Source organism: Panthera pardus, unplaced genomic scaffold, assembly GCF_024362965.1.
Source record: "Panthera pardus isolate Hobbes unplaced genomic scaffold, ASM2436296v1 HiC_scaffold_8, whole genome shotgun sequence".
NCBI lineage: Eukaryota > Metazoa > Chordata > Mammalia > Carnivora > Felidae > Panthera > Panthera pardus.
In genome coordinates, this window is record NW_026527013.1 from 20,691,332 (window position 1) to 20,704,129 (window position 12,798).

The window sequence follows — 12,798 nt, forward strand, 5'->3', positions numbered from 1 at the left end:
GTGTGTGTGTGTGTGTGTGTGTGTGTGTATCTTTGTCCATTCATCTGTCCATGGATACTTGGGTTGCTTCCATAATTTGGCTATTGTAAATAATGCTGCAATAAACATAGGGGTGCATATATCCTTTATAATTAGTGTTTTTGTATCCTTTGGGTAAATACCCAGTAGTGTGATTGCTGGATCATAAGGTATTCTATTTTTAAATTTTCTTGTAATTTTTTTAACGTTTATTTATGAGAGAGAGATAGTGCAAGAACAGGGGAGGGGCAGAGAGAGAGAGAGAGAGAGAGAGAGATAGAATCCGAAGCAGTCTCCAGGCTCTGAGCTGTCAGCAGAGCCTGATGCGGAGCTAAAACCCACGAACTGTCAGATCATGACCTACACCCAGGTCAGATGCTTAAACGACTGAGCCACCCAGGTGCCCCTATTTTAAAATTTTTGAGGAACCTCCATACTGTTTTCTACAGTGGCTGCATCAGTTTGCATTCCCACCAACAGTGCACGAAGTTTCTTTTTCTCCACCTTCTTGTCAACACTTTTTTTTTTTTTAATCCATTCTGACAGGTGTGAGGTGATATCTCATTTATTTGCATTTCCCTGATGAGTGATGTTGAGCATCTTTTCATGTGTCTTGGCTATCTGGACGTCTAGAAAAGACCATCTTTTTTTTTTTTTAACTTTATTTATTTTGAGAGAGGAGAGAAAGAGAGTGTGAATGGGGGAGGGGCAGAGAGAGAGGGAGAGAGAGAATCCCAAGCAGTCTCTGTGCTGTCAATGAAATGAGAGATTATGACCTGAGCTAAAATCAAGAGTCAATGGGAGCACCTGGGTGGCTCAGTGGGTTAAGTGTCCAACTCTTGATTTCGGCTCAAGTCATGATCTCATAGTATGTGAGTTCGAGTCCCACATGGGGCTCTGCACTGACAACACAGAGCCTGCTTGAGATTCTCTCTCTATCCCTCTCTGCCCCTCCCTGTCTCGTGCTCTCTCTCTCTCTCAAAATAAATAAATAAACATTAAAAAAAAAAAAAAGATTCGGTGGCTTAACTGACTGAGCTACCCAGGTGCCCCATAGAAAAGACCATCTTTTAAAATTTCTTTAAAATACCATGGAGTCTGGTGCTGGCAAGATGGAATAAGGGCATTACAGCTAATCTTTCCCAATGATGACAACTAAAAACTATGGCTAGAATACCAAAAGCAACTGGAGGGGCACCGGGATGGTTTAGTTGGTTGAGCACCCAACTCTTGATTTCATCCCAGGGTCATGAGATTGAGCCCTGCTTAAGATATTCTCTCTCTCCCTCTCCCTGTGCCCCACTCACATGCCCTCTCTCTAAAATGAACGTTTTTAAAAAGTTGGGGAGATGGGGCACCTGGGTGGCTCAATCGGTTAAGCGTCCGGCTTCAGCTCAGGTCACGGTCTCACAGTCCGTGAGTTTGAGCCCCGCGTCGGGCTCTGGGCTGATGGCTCAGAGCCTGGAGCCTGCTTCCAATTCTGTGTCTCCCTCTCTCTCTGCCCCTCCCCCATTCATGCTCTGTCTCTCTCTGTCTCAAAAATAAAAACGTTAAAAAAATAAAAATAAAAATAAAAGTTGGGGAGAAAGCAACTGGACTCTGAAAAGTGGACGATAGCAGGTAGACTGGGGAAGAAAGACAAAATTTGAACTGTCAATTTGTTTCCACATCAGAGCTGAAGTGTCTCAAAACACAGAATTGCACTAGTGTGGGTGGCAAATGATCCAAGAGAAAGCCCCTCTTTTTTACCAGAGGGTCAAAAAAAGGCACTCCTCAAGCCAAAGATTATGGACAGCATCCCTTCCCCCACCCCACCCCCCATTTTCCTGTTTTTGTTTTCTCCCACAGCTCTGCCCCATGGCAAAGTCATAGAGCTGTCACAGTGGTAGCACCATGAGCTTCTGAAAAATCATCTCCTTGGCTAGAGGAAACATCCAGGATACAATCCAGAATTACTCAATTTACAAAGATCTAGGAAAATCTGATTAATTCTTAAGGAAAAAGACATTTAATGTTACAAGTATCAGACAACAACGTTTTAAACAGTTGTAACTATCTTCCATGATGGTAAAGGTGAACCCTTTCTAAATGAACAAAAACATAGTTCTCAGAAGAGACATAAAAACTAAAATAAAACAAAAGAGGGATGCCTGGCTGGGTCAATCGGTAGAGCATGCAACTCTTGATCTCAGGATCATGAGTTTGAGCCCACCATTAGGTGCAGAGATTACTAGAAAACAAACAAACAAGGGTCGCCTGGGTGGTTCAGTTGGTTAAGTGTCCCAACTCTTGATTTCATTTCAGGTCATGATCTCATGGTTCTTGAGTTCGAGCCCCACATCAGGATCTGTGCTGACTGTGCGGAGCCAGCTTGGGATTCTCTCTCCCCTGTCTCTGCTCCTCCCCAACTCGTGCTTTCTCTCTCTCAAAATAAATAAACTTAAAAAAATTAAAACAAAAAACTTAAAGAGGAACCAAGTGGAAATTTTATAACTGTAAAATACAATATCTGAAATAACTCACTGGCAGGCTCATTAGCAGAATGCAGACGACAGAGGAATCAGTGAGCTTGAATATAGAGCAACAGGAATGAAATAATCCAGAGAGAAATAATATTGTGAAAACAATTAAAAGAGCCTCAGCAATCTGTGGGACAATATTAAAAGATCTAACACTTATGTTATTAGAGTCCCAGAAGTAAAGAAGTTGATGTAGAAAAAACTTCTGAAACAAGGCTAAGAACTGCCCAAATTTGTGAAAGGCATAAATTTACAAATTCAAGAATCTCAGCAAATACCAAAGGGGATATACTCGATCAACAACAAAAAAGCAAACAACCTAATTAAAAAATGGGCAAAGGACTTGGATAAGCATTTATCCAAAGAAAATATCTGAGTGGCCAAGAAGTGCATGAAAAGATCCTCAACATGATGAATCATTAGGGAAATGCAAGTCAAAAATGAAAGGTGATACCACCTCACACTCATTAGGATGGCTCTATCAAAAAACAAAAACAAAACAAAACAAAAAAACCCAAGTGTTGGCAAGGAGGGGGAGAAATTGGAACCTTTGTGCACTGTTGGTGGGAATGTAAAATGGTAGTCATTGTAGAGAACTGTATGGAGGCTTCTCAAGAAATTAACCATAAAATTCCCATATGTCGCAGCAATTCCACTTCTAGGCATACACCCCCCCAAAAAAACCGAAAGCAGAGTCTTGGAGAAATATTTGTACAATTGTGTTCAGAGAAGCAATCCTTTTGTGGATGAATGGATAAACAAAATGTGGCATATACGTACAATGGAATATTATTCAGTCTTTAAGAGAAAGGAAATTCTGACACCTGCTACAGCATGAATGAACCTTGAGGACATTATCTGAAGTGAAATACATCAGAAATGCATCAGTCACAAAAAGACTAATAGCGTATAATTCCACTTATAGGAGCTAGTTGTAGTCAAAATCGTAAGTAAAATGGTGGTTGCTAGGGGCTCGTGAGAAGGTGGCCTGTGTGTGTGTTGGGGGGGGGGTATTATTTAATAGGTATAGAGTTTCAGATTTGTAAGCTTTTGGCAGGTGGACAGTGGCAGCAGCTGCACAATGTGTAGGTACCTAATACCACTGAATTGTATGCTTAAAAATGGTAAATTAAAAATTAAAAGTAAAGGTAAATTAAAAAGTAAAGGTAAATTAAAAGTGGTAAATTTTGTTGTGTATTTTAACACAATAAAAAAGAAAAAGATGTATTCAAGAAAACCATGCCTTGGGGCGCCTGGGTAGCTCAGTCGGTTGAGCGTCCGACTTCGGCTCAGGTCATGATCTCGCAGTTTGTGGGTTCGAGCCCCACATTGGGCTCTGCTGACAGCTCAGAGCCTGGAACCTGTTTCGGATTGTGTGTCTCCCTCTCTCTCTGCCCCTCCCCCACTCGCACTCTGTCTCCGTCTCAAAAATAAACATTTAAAAAAAAAAGAAAGAAAACCATGCCCACACATGTAATTAAACTGCTGAATATCAAATCTCAAGAAAAATCATAAAAGCGGTCAGAAGAAAAATGATGCATTACTTAGTGGGGAGCAAGGATTCAAGGGCTGTGGATTTCCCCTAGTAGGAGCACGCCCATAGGAAAGGGGTTAGTATATTAAGGGATACTTCAGTGTTGCTTTGCAGTGTCTTTCAGGAGGTATGTTTATGCCATCATTGAGCTGAATTGGAGGAGAGACACATGAAATGAATTCTATCGACGTCTTCTGACCTCGAACAGGATTTTTGGGGGTTTGATTTGAACCTGACCCCGCTGGCCTCAGAAGAATGAGGGCAGGCAGGAGCAGATCTGAGGGTGAGGCCTCAAGAGCATGGGAGCAGGAGAGAAGCCTGTGGCTTCCGGAGGGGACCACACTATTCCTAAGTCTGACACTTGTCCCCAGGCAATAAGCAGTGTAGCGTGTCACTCCCACCCCAGGGGCAGTCTGTCCCCTCCAGGTTCTTGACCTGGCCCTGGCAGGAATGGCGGGGGTGGGGGGCAGGTCACCTTGACACCCTGACTTGTAGGCCTAGTGGTCTTGTCAGTTCTCAGACTCCACAGCCAGCCCCAACACATAATTGGACAGCCATGGCTTCCTGGCTGACAGGTCAGCTTCTGACACCTACCAGCCCAGAGCAGTGGGTAGAGACCTGGCCTAATAAGGTCACAGAGGATACTTAGGGACCAGGGACTTTCTGAGGTCTCCATCCCCAAGTTCCATGGAAAAGGATAAAAAGCTCTCTGCCATCAGAGGGGCAGAATGGAGACTGTGGGAGCCCTGTCCCTCCCTGGCCTTTTCCAAGCCACAGTCCCACCATCACCCGCTGTCCCCGCCCAAGAAGCTGCAAGAGACAAGGCCCAAAAGAGGAGGCTTTTAATACAAAGAGGGCAGGGCCTGGCCTGGGAAGGACTTAAATAAAGTGGAGAGGAGTCAGGAGCCGGCAGTGGGGGGCCGGGGGGCCCTGCGGAGGGGGATGATGCAGACGGAGTTCCGAGCCTCTTTGATGCGCCACCAGCGGCCAAGCCTGCAGAGGACAAAACGAAAGGAGCAGCTGAGGCCAGGCCCAGCCCCCACCACCCCCAGTCCCACCAGGTAGCCCAGCCTCACCACCCTCACCCCTCCAAGGATGCCTCATACCTGTGCTCCTGCCCCACCCCAGCCACCAGGAAATCCCCAGAGGTGGAGAACTTGAGGCTATTGATGAAGCCCACCTGAGAAGAGGGAGAGACATGGGAAGATGTGAGAACAGATTCCCCCAACACCACAGCCCCAGCCTCACAGCCAAGGGCTTGGCGTCAGCAGGCCAGGTTAAATCCCTGCTCTGCCTCCTGCACCCAGACCAGCCCTTGACCTGTCAGGGCCTCAGCCTCCATACCTGTGAGGTGGATGATAACAGAGCAGCAGCCGCACAGTGAAATTTGTGAGGATTTAAGGAGACAGTGTATGCCAAGTACGTCGGGTGTCAGGGGTAGCCCAGGGCTTAGCTCCTGGCTGTGGGATCCTAGAGACCCCATGACCATCACCAAGCCCTTCACTGTCACCAGATGTCGCTGACCATCCTGCCACTGTCCCTTAGGGTGCAACACGTTCACAAGCCCTAGCCTGGTGTCAATCTGGCACCAGCCTCACAGAACCCATCACAGCACCAGGACCTCCATGGCTCTGCACACAATGTTCCCTGCCTTGTTCCCCTGCACCCAGGACAAGGTAGGGAGTAGAAAAGGGGAAAGGGGAGGAAGGGAAGAAGGAAGAGGAAAAAGGAGGGAGGGTTCCTGTCAGGTCCTATGCTAGGAGCTGGGACTATAAAAAAGAGAAGTCATAGCTGGCCCTGACCTGAGGAGCCTCCATTCTGGTAGGAAAATACAGTAAGGGTCTAATTCCAGGGGCCACGAGCTCCTGGGCCTCGGGACTGTTGTAAAGACAGGCTGGGCACTAGAGCCCCACTCACCAAGGGAATGTCACAGAGAGGGTCAAGCCGTCGGAAGCCCTCCCCACACTGCCAGAGCCGCACGCAAGAGCTGTGGGAGCCTGTGGGAGACGGGGAGACAGTGAGCACCCCCACGCCAGCCCACCCTGCAACCCCCTCCTCCCTGCCTCAAAGAGCACCCACCTGTAGCCACAAGGTCCGTGTTGAGAAGGGCTGCCACCGATGACACCCAGAAGGGCTGCTCCAGGCCTGGCTCCCCCCGCAGCCCATGGGCCTCACGCTGCAGGGCAAGTGGCCGCTTCTTAGAGAGGCCCCACAAGGCCACAGAGCTGCGAATGGAGAATATGATCATGAGGGGCTTGGGTAGGGCAGAAAGGCCACTCAGCGGAAAGGAATCACACCAGCCGCACAGGGGGATTCCAGGAGGCAAGTCCAAGAGCAGTGGCAGTGGCACAAGACATCCAAAGGGCAGTTCTTACCCATCATCTGCACCCGACACCATGTGCTCCTCATTGATGAGCTGGATGCTGTCGATGGAGCCCCTGGCAAAAGGAGCAGTAAGGGGCATGGCCCCTCTCCCCAACACCCTTCCCAACCCGGCCCAGCGGATCGCCTTACTGGTGGCCATAGAAGACAAGCTGGGACTCCTCCGGGATCTTCCACACACGCACCGTCCCGTCTCGGCCCCCGGCCGTCACGCAGCACTCCCTGCTCAGGGCATCCAGCGCGGCCACGGAGTCCTGGTGCCCAAAGCTGGAGGGGGGCAGAGGCAGGATGGGTCACACATGAACAAGCACACACATCCGCACACCCTCTCCCCGCACACACTCACAGTGTCTCCACATAGGAGTTCTCCGCCACATTCCACACCTTCACAGAGCGGTCGTGGGACGTGCTGTAGAGCTGGTGGGTGCCTCTGCGGAAGGCCAGCCCCTAAGGGTACACAGAGAGCAGGTGAAAGGGGACCTGGACTACGGCAGGCGAGACAGGTCAGGCCCAGGGAAGACTTCCCGAAAAGCAGGTCACAAGGCACAGGAGTCAGGGCACACTCCCTAGCCATCAAGCAGCTGCAGACTTCTCAGAGGGCTCCCTGCTTCTTAGGCAAGCCCACTCAGCCTCTCCCAGCTCTTCCCTCTCCCTTCACCCCTTTATGTCCTTTACAGTGCCACCGACTGCACAGAAGTACAGGTTCTCTGACCTCAAGGACCCCCTGCCTCATTCACCCCATCACCCAAGCACCGCCAAACATCCATAGTTCCTACCGACACAGCGTCCCGGTGTCCCGTGAAAGTGTACAGGTGCCGGCAGCTCTGGGCCTCCCAAATGAAAATGAGCTTGCTACGGTCACCCGAGGCCTGTGGAGATGATGACAATGGCCCCAGGCACCCGATGTGTGCCCGGGCCTCTCACCCACTCCCAGGGCCAACCCTGCCTTACAAGGTACTTGCCGTCAGAGGAGATGGCCATGCAGAGGATGTGGCTGCCGTGGCCAGGGGGCTGCCCCTCCACACCCTTCTTGGCTCGTGGGATCACATGAAGCTTCCGTCTGCTCTCAACACTCCCTAACACCAGGAAAGACAGAGGCTACTGTGACGGAGGAGAGGACTGGCTGGCAACCCCCTCAAGGGCAGTATGGGGCTGTGGAAAAGGTCGTGGCCTCAGGGCCAAAGATCTGGCTCAGCCACTGTGAGACCCTGCACAAGTCCCCTCAATTTCCTCATCTGTTAAATGGTGACAATAATGCCAAAAAGCAGCCACAAAGCCCCAAAGAAAAGGACAGGATGGAGCTTTGGGACCAAGGGTGTGCGTTCTTCTGGTTTCTCCTGAGGAAAGTACTCCGCTGTCAAAGGGGAGACCCAGGAGGACCAGGAATGCAATCCCAAGACTGCACAGGGCCTCAGGTACCCTCCAGCTGCCCACCTGCAGCATCACTCCTCATTCAATCATTATCCTGCCTCATCATCTCCAGTGACAGCAACACAGAGTCACTAGCGCCACTCCTGGGCAGAAGCTTCCATTGTCATCCAGAAAACACTTCGTTTTTTTTTTTTTTAATGTTTATTCATTTTTGGGAGACCGAGAGACAGACTGGGGGAGGGGCAGAGAAAGAGGGAAACACAGAATCTGAAGTAGGCTCCAGGCTCCAAGCTGTCAGCACAGAGCCCGACGCAGTTCTTGAACCCAGGAAGCACGGGATCACGACCTGGGCCGAAGTTGGATGCTCTACCGACTGAGCCACCCAGGCGCCCACAGAAAACACTTCTTCAGGAGCGAACTTACCTCCAGAAGCTTTCCCCATCAGGCCTCGGTCTGCCCTGATTACTCCCTCCTCCGCAGACCAGCCCTCCCCAAAGACCCCTGGTGAGGCTGCACCCCCACCCAGCTGCTCACTCACACTTGATAATGGTGCAGTCTTTGGCAGCAGAGAAGATGGCTGAATCGTCAGGGGTGATGACCACGCATGTGATGGAGAGCTGGTGCCCCCGCAAGACTTGGATGTCAGCCGGGGCTGGGGCCTGAATCTGGTGGGCAGGGCTGGGTCACTGCGACAGGGGGCAGGAAGGCCCCGACACACACACACACACACACACACACACACACACACACACACACGCCATCCTTTCCCACCACCCTGACCAGAAGGCAAAGTGGACACAGAACTGCAAGGATCAGACCCTTACCTGGTCCGTCCTGTCTGCCTTAGTGCTCACCATGTTCCAGAGCAAAGAAAGACCCCCACGGCCTGAGTCCCCAGGCTTACTTACACCAAAGTGCCCTGCCCACTCACCTCCTTTGCCACCGACTTCTGCAGCCTGCCTCTCTGCTCGAGCTGCACAGAGAGGAAAGGGTGAGCTCCCAGGAGCAGGGCCAGCCCCACCCTTTTCTCCTACCACCTTCCCTCTACACTCACCACGTCCTCCTTCAGGCGCCCTGCCACCTGGTCCTCCTCAAATGCCTGGGCCTCAGCCTTCTCCTCCTCTGTGCAAGGACAGACCAGACCAAGTAAACCGAGGCCGAGACTCCACTTCTCCCTTCCCATCCCCACCACCACCACCTCCATCCTGGGCCCCAAACACTCAAGCTGTGTCCCATGGAAAGTTTAGGGTGCCTTGGGCAAAGGAGGGGTCTCCTCCTGCCTACCCCCTGCCTTTACTTAGAAATAAAGTAAGCTGAAGGTCTGGCCCAGCCCAGGAGGCCCATTACTCTCCTAGCCATTCTCCCCCAGGGCCACTGGCACCAGGAGCTCTGACAGCCCACCAGGTACCTGCATCAGTCACCCATCAGGTACAGCAGGCAGCCTTAAGCACAGACCCTGAACTCACAGGCCCAGTGCATGGGCTCACCTTGTTGCCTGAGCTGCTCCAAGTAGAGTTTGGCCAAGCGCAGCTTCTTTTCCTGGGCTGTCTCCTCCAGCTCCTCCTCCTCTTCCTCCTCAGTCCTCCTGGGAGCTAGGCTGGGGGTGGGGAGGGGCTGGCTCTGAGGGAGCTCACCCCGCTCCTCTAGCCTCTAGGACCATGCCTCGTCGCTGCTTCCCGACATTCAACCGCCCCCATCCCTGCCAGCCCTCATGGCCAACGATTACACATGTAGAAAACCAAAAGAGGTGACTTACCAAATTGAAAGGACCTACCCAGTGCCCGACATAAGGGTGAAAAGAAACCCCAAACCCAAGAAGATCACTGTGAAGTTTCTCAATTCTAGAGGGAAAGAGAAGGTTCTACAGGCTGCTGACAAAAGGTTACATACAAAGGGTCAGGAATCAAAAGGCTTCAGAAGTCTCAACAGCAACACTGAAAGCAGGCAGGCAAAGGAGCCTCACACACGAAATTCTGAAGGAAAATGTGAACTCCTGGAAGGCCATGCCAGTTACTATCAGATATACAAGGTGCCACAAGATTGGTCTTTTCTACACTTCATTTAAGGATGGGGATGTGCTCCCCAAACAAGAGGATAAACTAAGAATGAGAAAGGCATGGAAGACAGGGAATAGGAGATCCAACATGAAAAGCAGAAAAGGTAAATCCCAGAACCACCCCCAGACAGGGGAGCAGCCAGCCCAGGTCTGAAAAAAGGACCCAAGAGGCAGACACGCTGGGATGTCATTGCCTCATCCTCACCTTGGATGCCACCTCACTATGGATGCCATAGCACCATCCTCCACCTTGAGGACAGGATTCCAGGTAAAGCTTAACTGGTCTTGGCTTGACCTTGTGCTGAAGTTTCTGCTTTCCCTTCTACGCCCCACTCCCTACCCCAGCTGAGGGCACTCTCTTTACTCAAGATAAGTCCTACTTTGACTTGCTCCTGGGAGCTAGAGGTAGGTCACAGGAACTGTCCCTTCTGATCACATGCCTAAAGATACCTAGTCCCTGTCAAATGCCCCAGTTGTTCCCCAGGACTCATTCACGACCCTGCCCACAACTTGCCCAGAAAGGACCTTGGAAACTCTCAAGGAAGCCGAAGCTAAATCAGGTCACAGAGACCATTTAGTACTCAGTGCTCAGCAAGCCTTCAGCCAACAGGGTTGGTGGCTGCCCTGCTAACCAGCCAAGGTTAGAACTTGCACTCCGTTTACCCAAACTAATCGGTCTATTGTTTAGGGATTCACACATAGGAGACAGAACTCTAAAGGAAAGCAAAGGAAATATACATTGTATTGTATAATTCCACTCATTTGATGTTCTGGAAAAAGCAAAATCCAGGGACAGTAGTTAGCAGGGACTGGAGGCAGGGCAGTAACTGACCACAAAGGAGTGGGGGGGAGTTCTGGAGTGTGATGAAACCCTTCTATACCTTCACAGTGGTGGTCGTTATACAACTACATGTGTTTAACTCACAAACTGTACGCTAAAAAAGGTGAATATTACTATATGTAGATTGTATCTGAATGAAAAAAATGAAGAGAAGGAGAAGGAGGGGAGGGAGGAAGAAGGGGAGACCAAAGAAATGATTAACTCAAGTCAGGAATGCAGTTGGGGCTTCCAAGTTTCCGCAAATGGTCTAGTTCCTAACCTAAGGGGTGGGCGCACAGAGGTTCATCATTTCACCACTGCTCCCTATAGTACAAACGCGTTTCATGAACTCTTCTGTATCTCATACATTCACAACACATTCTTTAAACGTTAAAAGTATTTGGCACAGGGCCAGACACACACCTGCCCAGGGTAACCTTGAGAGAAAATATATATCTCTGTGAGCAGGTTAAGGCCAACATGTACTCAGTTTTAGAAGCTGAATTTCTAAGGCCAACTCTAGGATCCATCCCCTGATATGACAGACTCCATTCCACAGGCTCAGGACTTGACACTTTGCTGGCGTCCTCTGAAACCCTGCATCATGCCCCACCCCTGTCACCTGCAGAATGAGGGAGGTATTAAAAGCCCTCCACAATCTGGATGCAGCCAACACCTACCTTTCCATCCTCTCCATCTCCCAGTCTGGCAGTTTTACATACAAATTTGACAATTTACATACAAAAAGCTGAAGACTCTTCTCTGATCCCTGAGTGTCCTCCCTACCTCTACATGAGGGACTCCTCTTCATCTCTCCAGGCCCTATTTAAATGTTCCCTCACCTGTCTCCAGAACACAGAGCTGTAGAATACACATCTTATTACAACACGTTTTGTCTTCACCTGCCTGTTGATCTCTATTCTCAACAGTAAAGCCAGTACCTGGCGTATGTTGAGAGTCAGCGGGGAGAGCAGCAATTGTGAAATTGTGGGAAAGCAGATGAAGAACTAGCAAGCATTTCTTGCATTCCACTTCCCTTACCAGCCAGTCCAGCCTGTGCTCAGGTCCCTGCCAATGAGGGAGCTCTCACTGGTCTCGCATTGGGACCCTGCAGGGAAGGAGATGAGACTTCTCAATCTCCTCAAGATGAGACCTACTCATCCGGGTTAGAACTGGAGGAAAGAGCCAAGATCTAAGAGCCAAAAAGGCGGGAAACCTGGGTTCTAGGCCCAGCTCTGCCCACACTCACTGAGTCTTCCATACACCATGGGCCTCAGTGTCCCCTCCCCCCAGTGGAAGAGAGCTCACCTCTCACTCTCGGAGTCGCTGGAGATCTCCTCATTCATCTTGCCGCCTCCCTTGGACTTGCCCTTCTCCCCGGCAGAATCCGCCTGAGAATTAAATAATCCTTTCGTTGGTCAAGGGTCCCAACCACCCCGGCACTGTGCAAGAGCCCTTTCCGATCCCTCGAGAGCCGCGGGACTAGGAAAAGCGGTGGCCCCCCGGCTCAAGTGCAAGGCCTTCCAGGATTTGGCCCGCGGAGAGAGGGACGAAGCTGACTCCAGCTGGAATCCCGAAAAAAGGGCCACGGAGGGGCCGGGGGCCTGGGTGTCCGTAGGAGATGACGGTGGTCCCAGTAACGGGACTGACTCTGGCCTGCAGAAGAGCCAGACTCACCTTCCGCCGCCGCTTGCCGGCCCCTGCACCGGCCCCGGCCCCGGCCCCCGAGGCCGACCTTCCGCGTTTTCGAGCCGCCGCTGCCGCGGACATGCTGCCCACCTTGCGTGTAAGGAGAACTCCGTAGCAGCCACGGAGAACTCACGTGGCTGCTAAACCCAGGCGGTCTGGCAAGACTCCGGGCCCGGATAGGCTCCCAATGCCCGGTGGGCCCCGCCTCCCACAGCTCCATTGGGTCCTTCTGTAAACTCTGCCACGCCCCCCAAGCACCCATAGGGTAAACGCTTGTGGCCACGCCTCCAACAGTTCTTACAGGCTCCCGCGCCAGTCTCCAGTAGGTAGCAAGCCTCTCCGGGCGCTTCCGGCACAAGGCAGTGGCGCGTGCGCCCTGCTTCAGGCTGACGTCCAAGGGCGGGTCGGA

The 12,798-nt window shown here is 51.1% G+C and overlaps 1 protein-coding gene across 4 annotated transcripts; it reads right to left on the bottom strand.

Annotated features, from left to right (window-relative positions):
- Nucleotides 1-4,896: 4,896 nt before the first annotated feature.
- Nucleotides 4,897-12,547, bottom strand: RRP9 (ribosomal RNA processing 9, U3 small nucleolar RNA binding protein). 4 transcript variants are annotated; one of them, XM_019417055.2, is made up of 16 exons: nucleotides 12,378-12,493; nucleotides 12,009-12,091; nucleotides 11,742-11,808; nucleotides 9,312-9,421; nucleotides 8,879-8,946; nucleotides 8,756-8,797; nucleotides 8,363-8,489; nucleotides 7,405-7,529; nucleotides 7,230-7,322; nucleotides 6,800-6,900; nucleotides 6,586-6,720; nucleotides 6,447-6,509; nucleotides 6,151-6,296; nucleotides 5,989-6,068; nucleotides 5,178-5,251; nucleotides 4,897-5,064 (listed from the first exon to the last, which is right to left on the bottom strand). In XM_019417055.2, the coding sequence occupies exons 2-16, from the start codon at nucleotides 12,040-12,042 to the stop codon at nucleotides 4,971-4,973; spliced, it is 1,359 nt and encodes a 452-aa protein (XP_019272600.1). In that variant the 5' UTR covers nucleotides 12,043-12,091; nucleotides 12,378-12,493; the 3' UTR covers nucleotides 4,897-4,970. The 4 variants fall into 4 exon arrangements, with proteins under 4 accessions (XP_019272600.1, XP_019272599.1, XP_019272598.1 ...); XM_019417054.2 differs by having other exon boundaries at nucleotides 12,009-12,097; XM_019417053.2 differs by lacking the exon at nucleotides 11,742-11,808 and having other exon boundaries at nucleotides 12,378-12,547.
- Nucleotides 12,548-12,798: the final 251 nt, after the last annotated feature.

Excerpts from the sequence above, each read along its gene's own strand:
- RRP9 (XM_019417052.2), bottom strand. The coding sequence starts at position 12,470 with ATGTCCGCGGCAGCGGCGGCTCGAAAACGCGGAAGGTCGGCCTCGGGG. Across the intron at positions 6,510-6,585 it reads CTTGTCTTCTATGGCCACCA|GGGCTCCATCGACAGCATCC; the intron begins GTAAGGCGATCC and ends TCCTTTTGCCAG. Across the intron at positions 5,065-5,177 it reads GGGGTGGGGCAGGAGCACAG|GCTTGGCCGCTGGTGGCGCA; the intron begins GTATGAGGCATC and ends TGTCCTCTGCAG.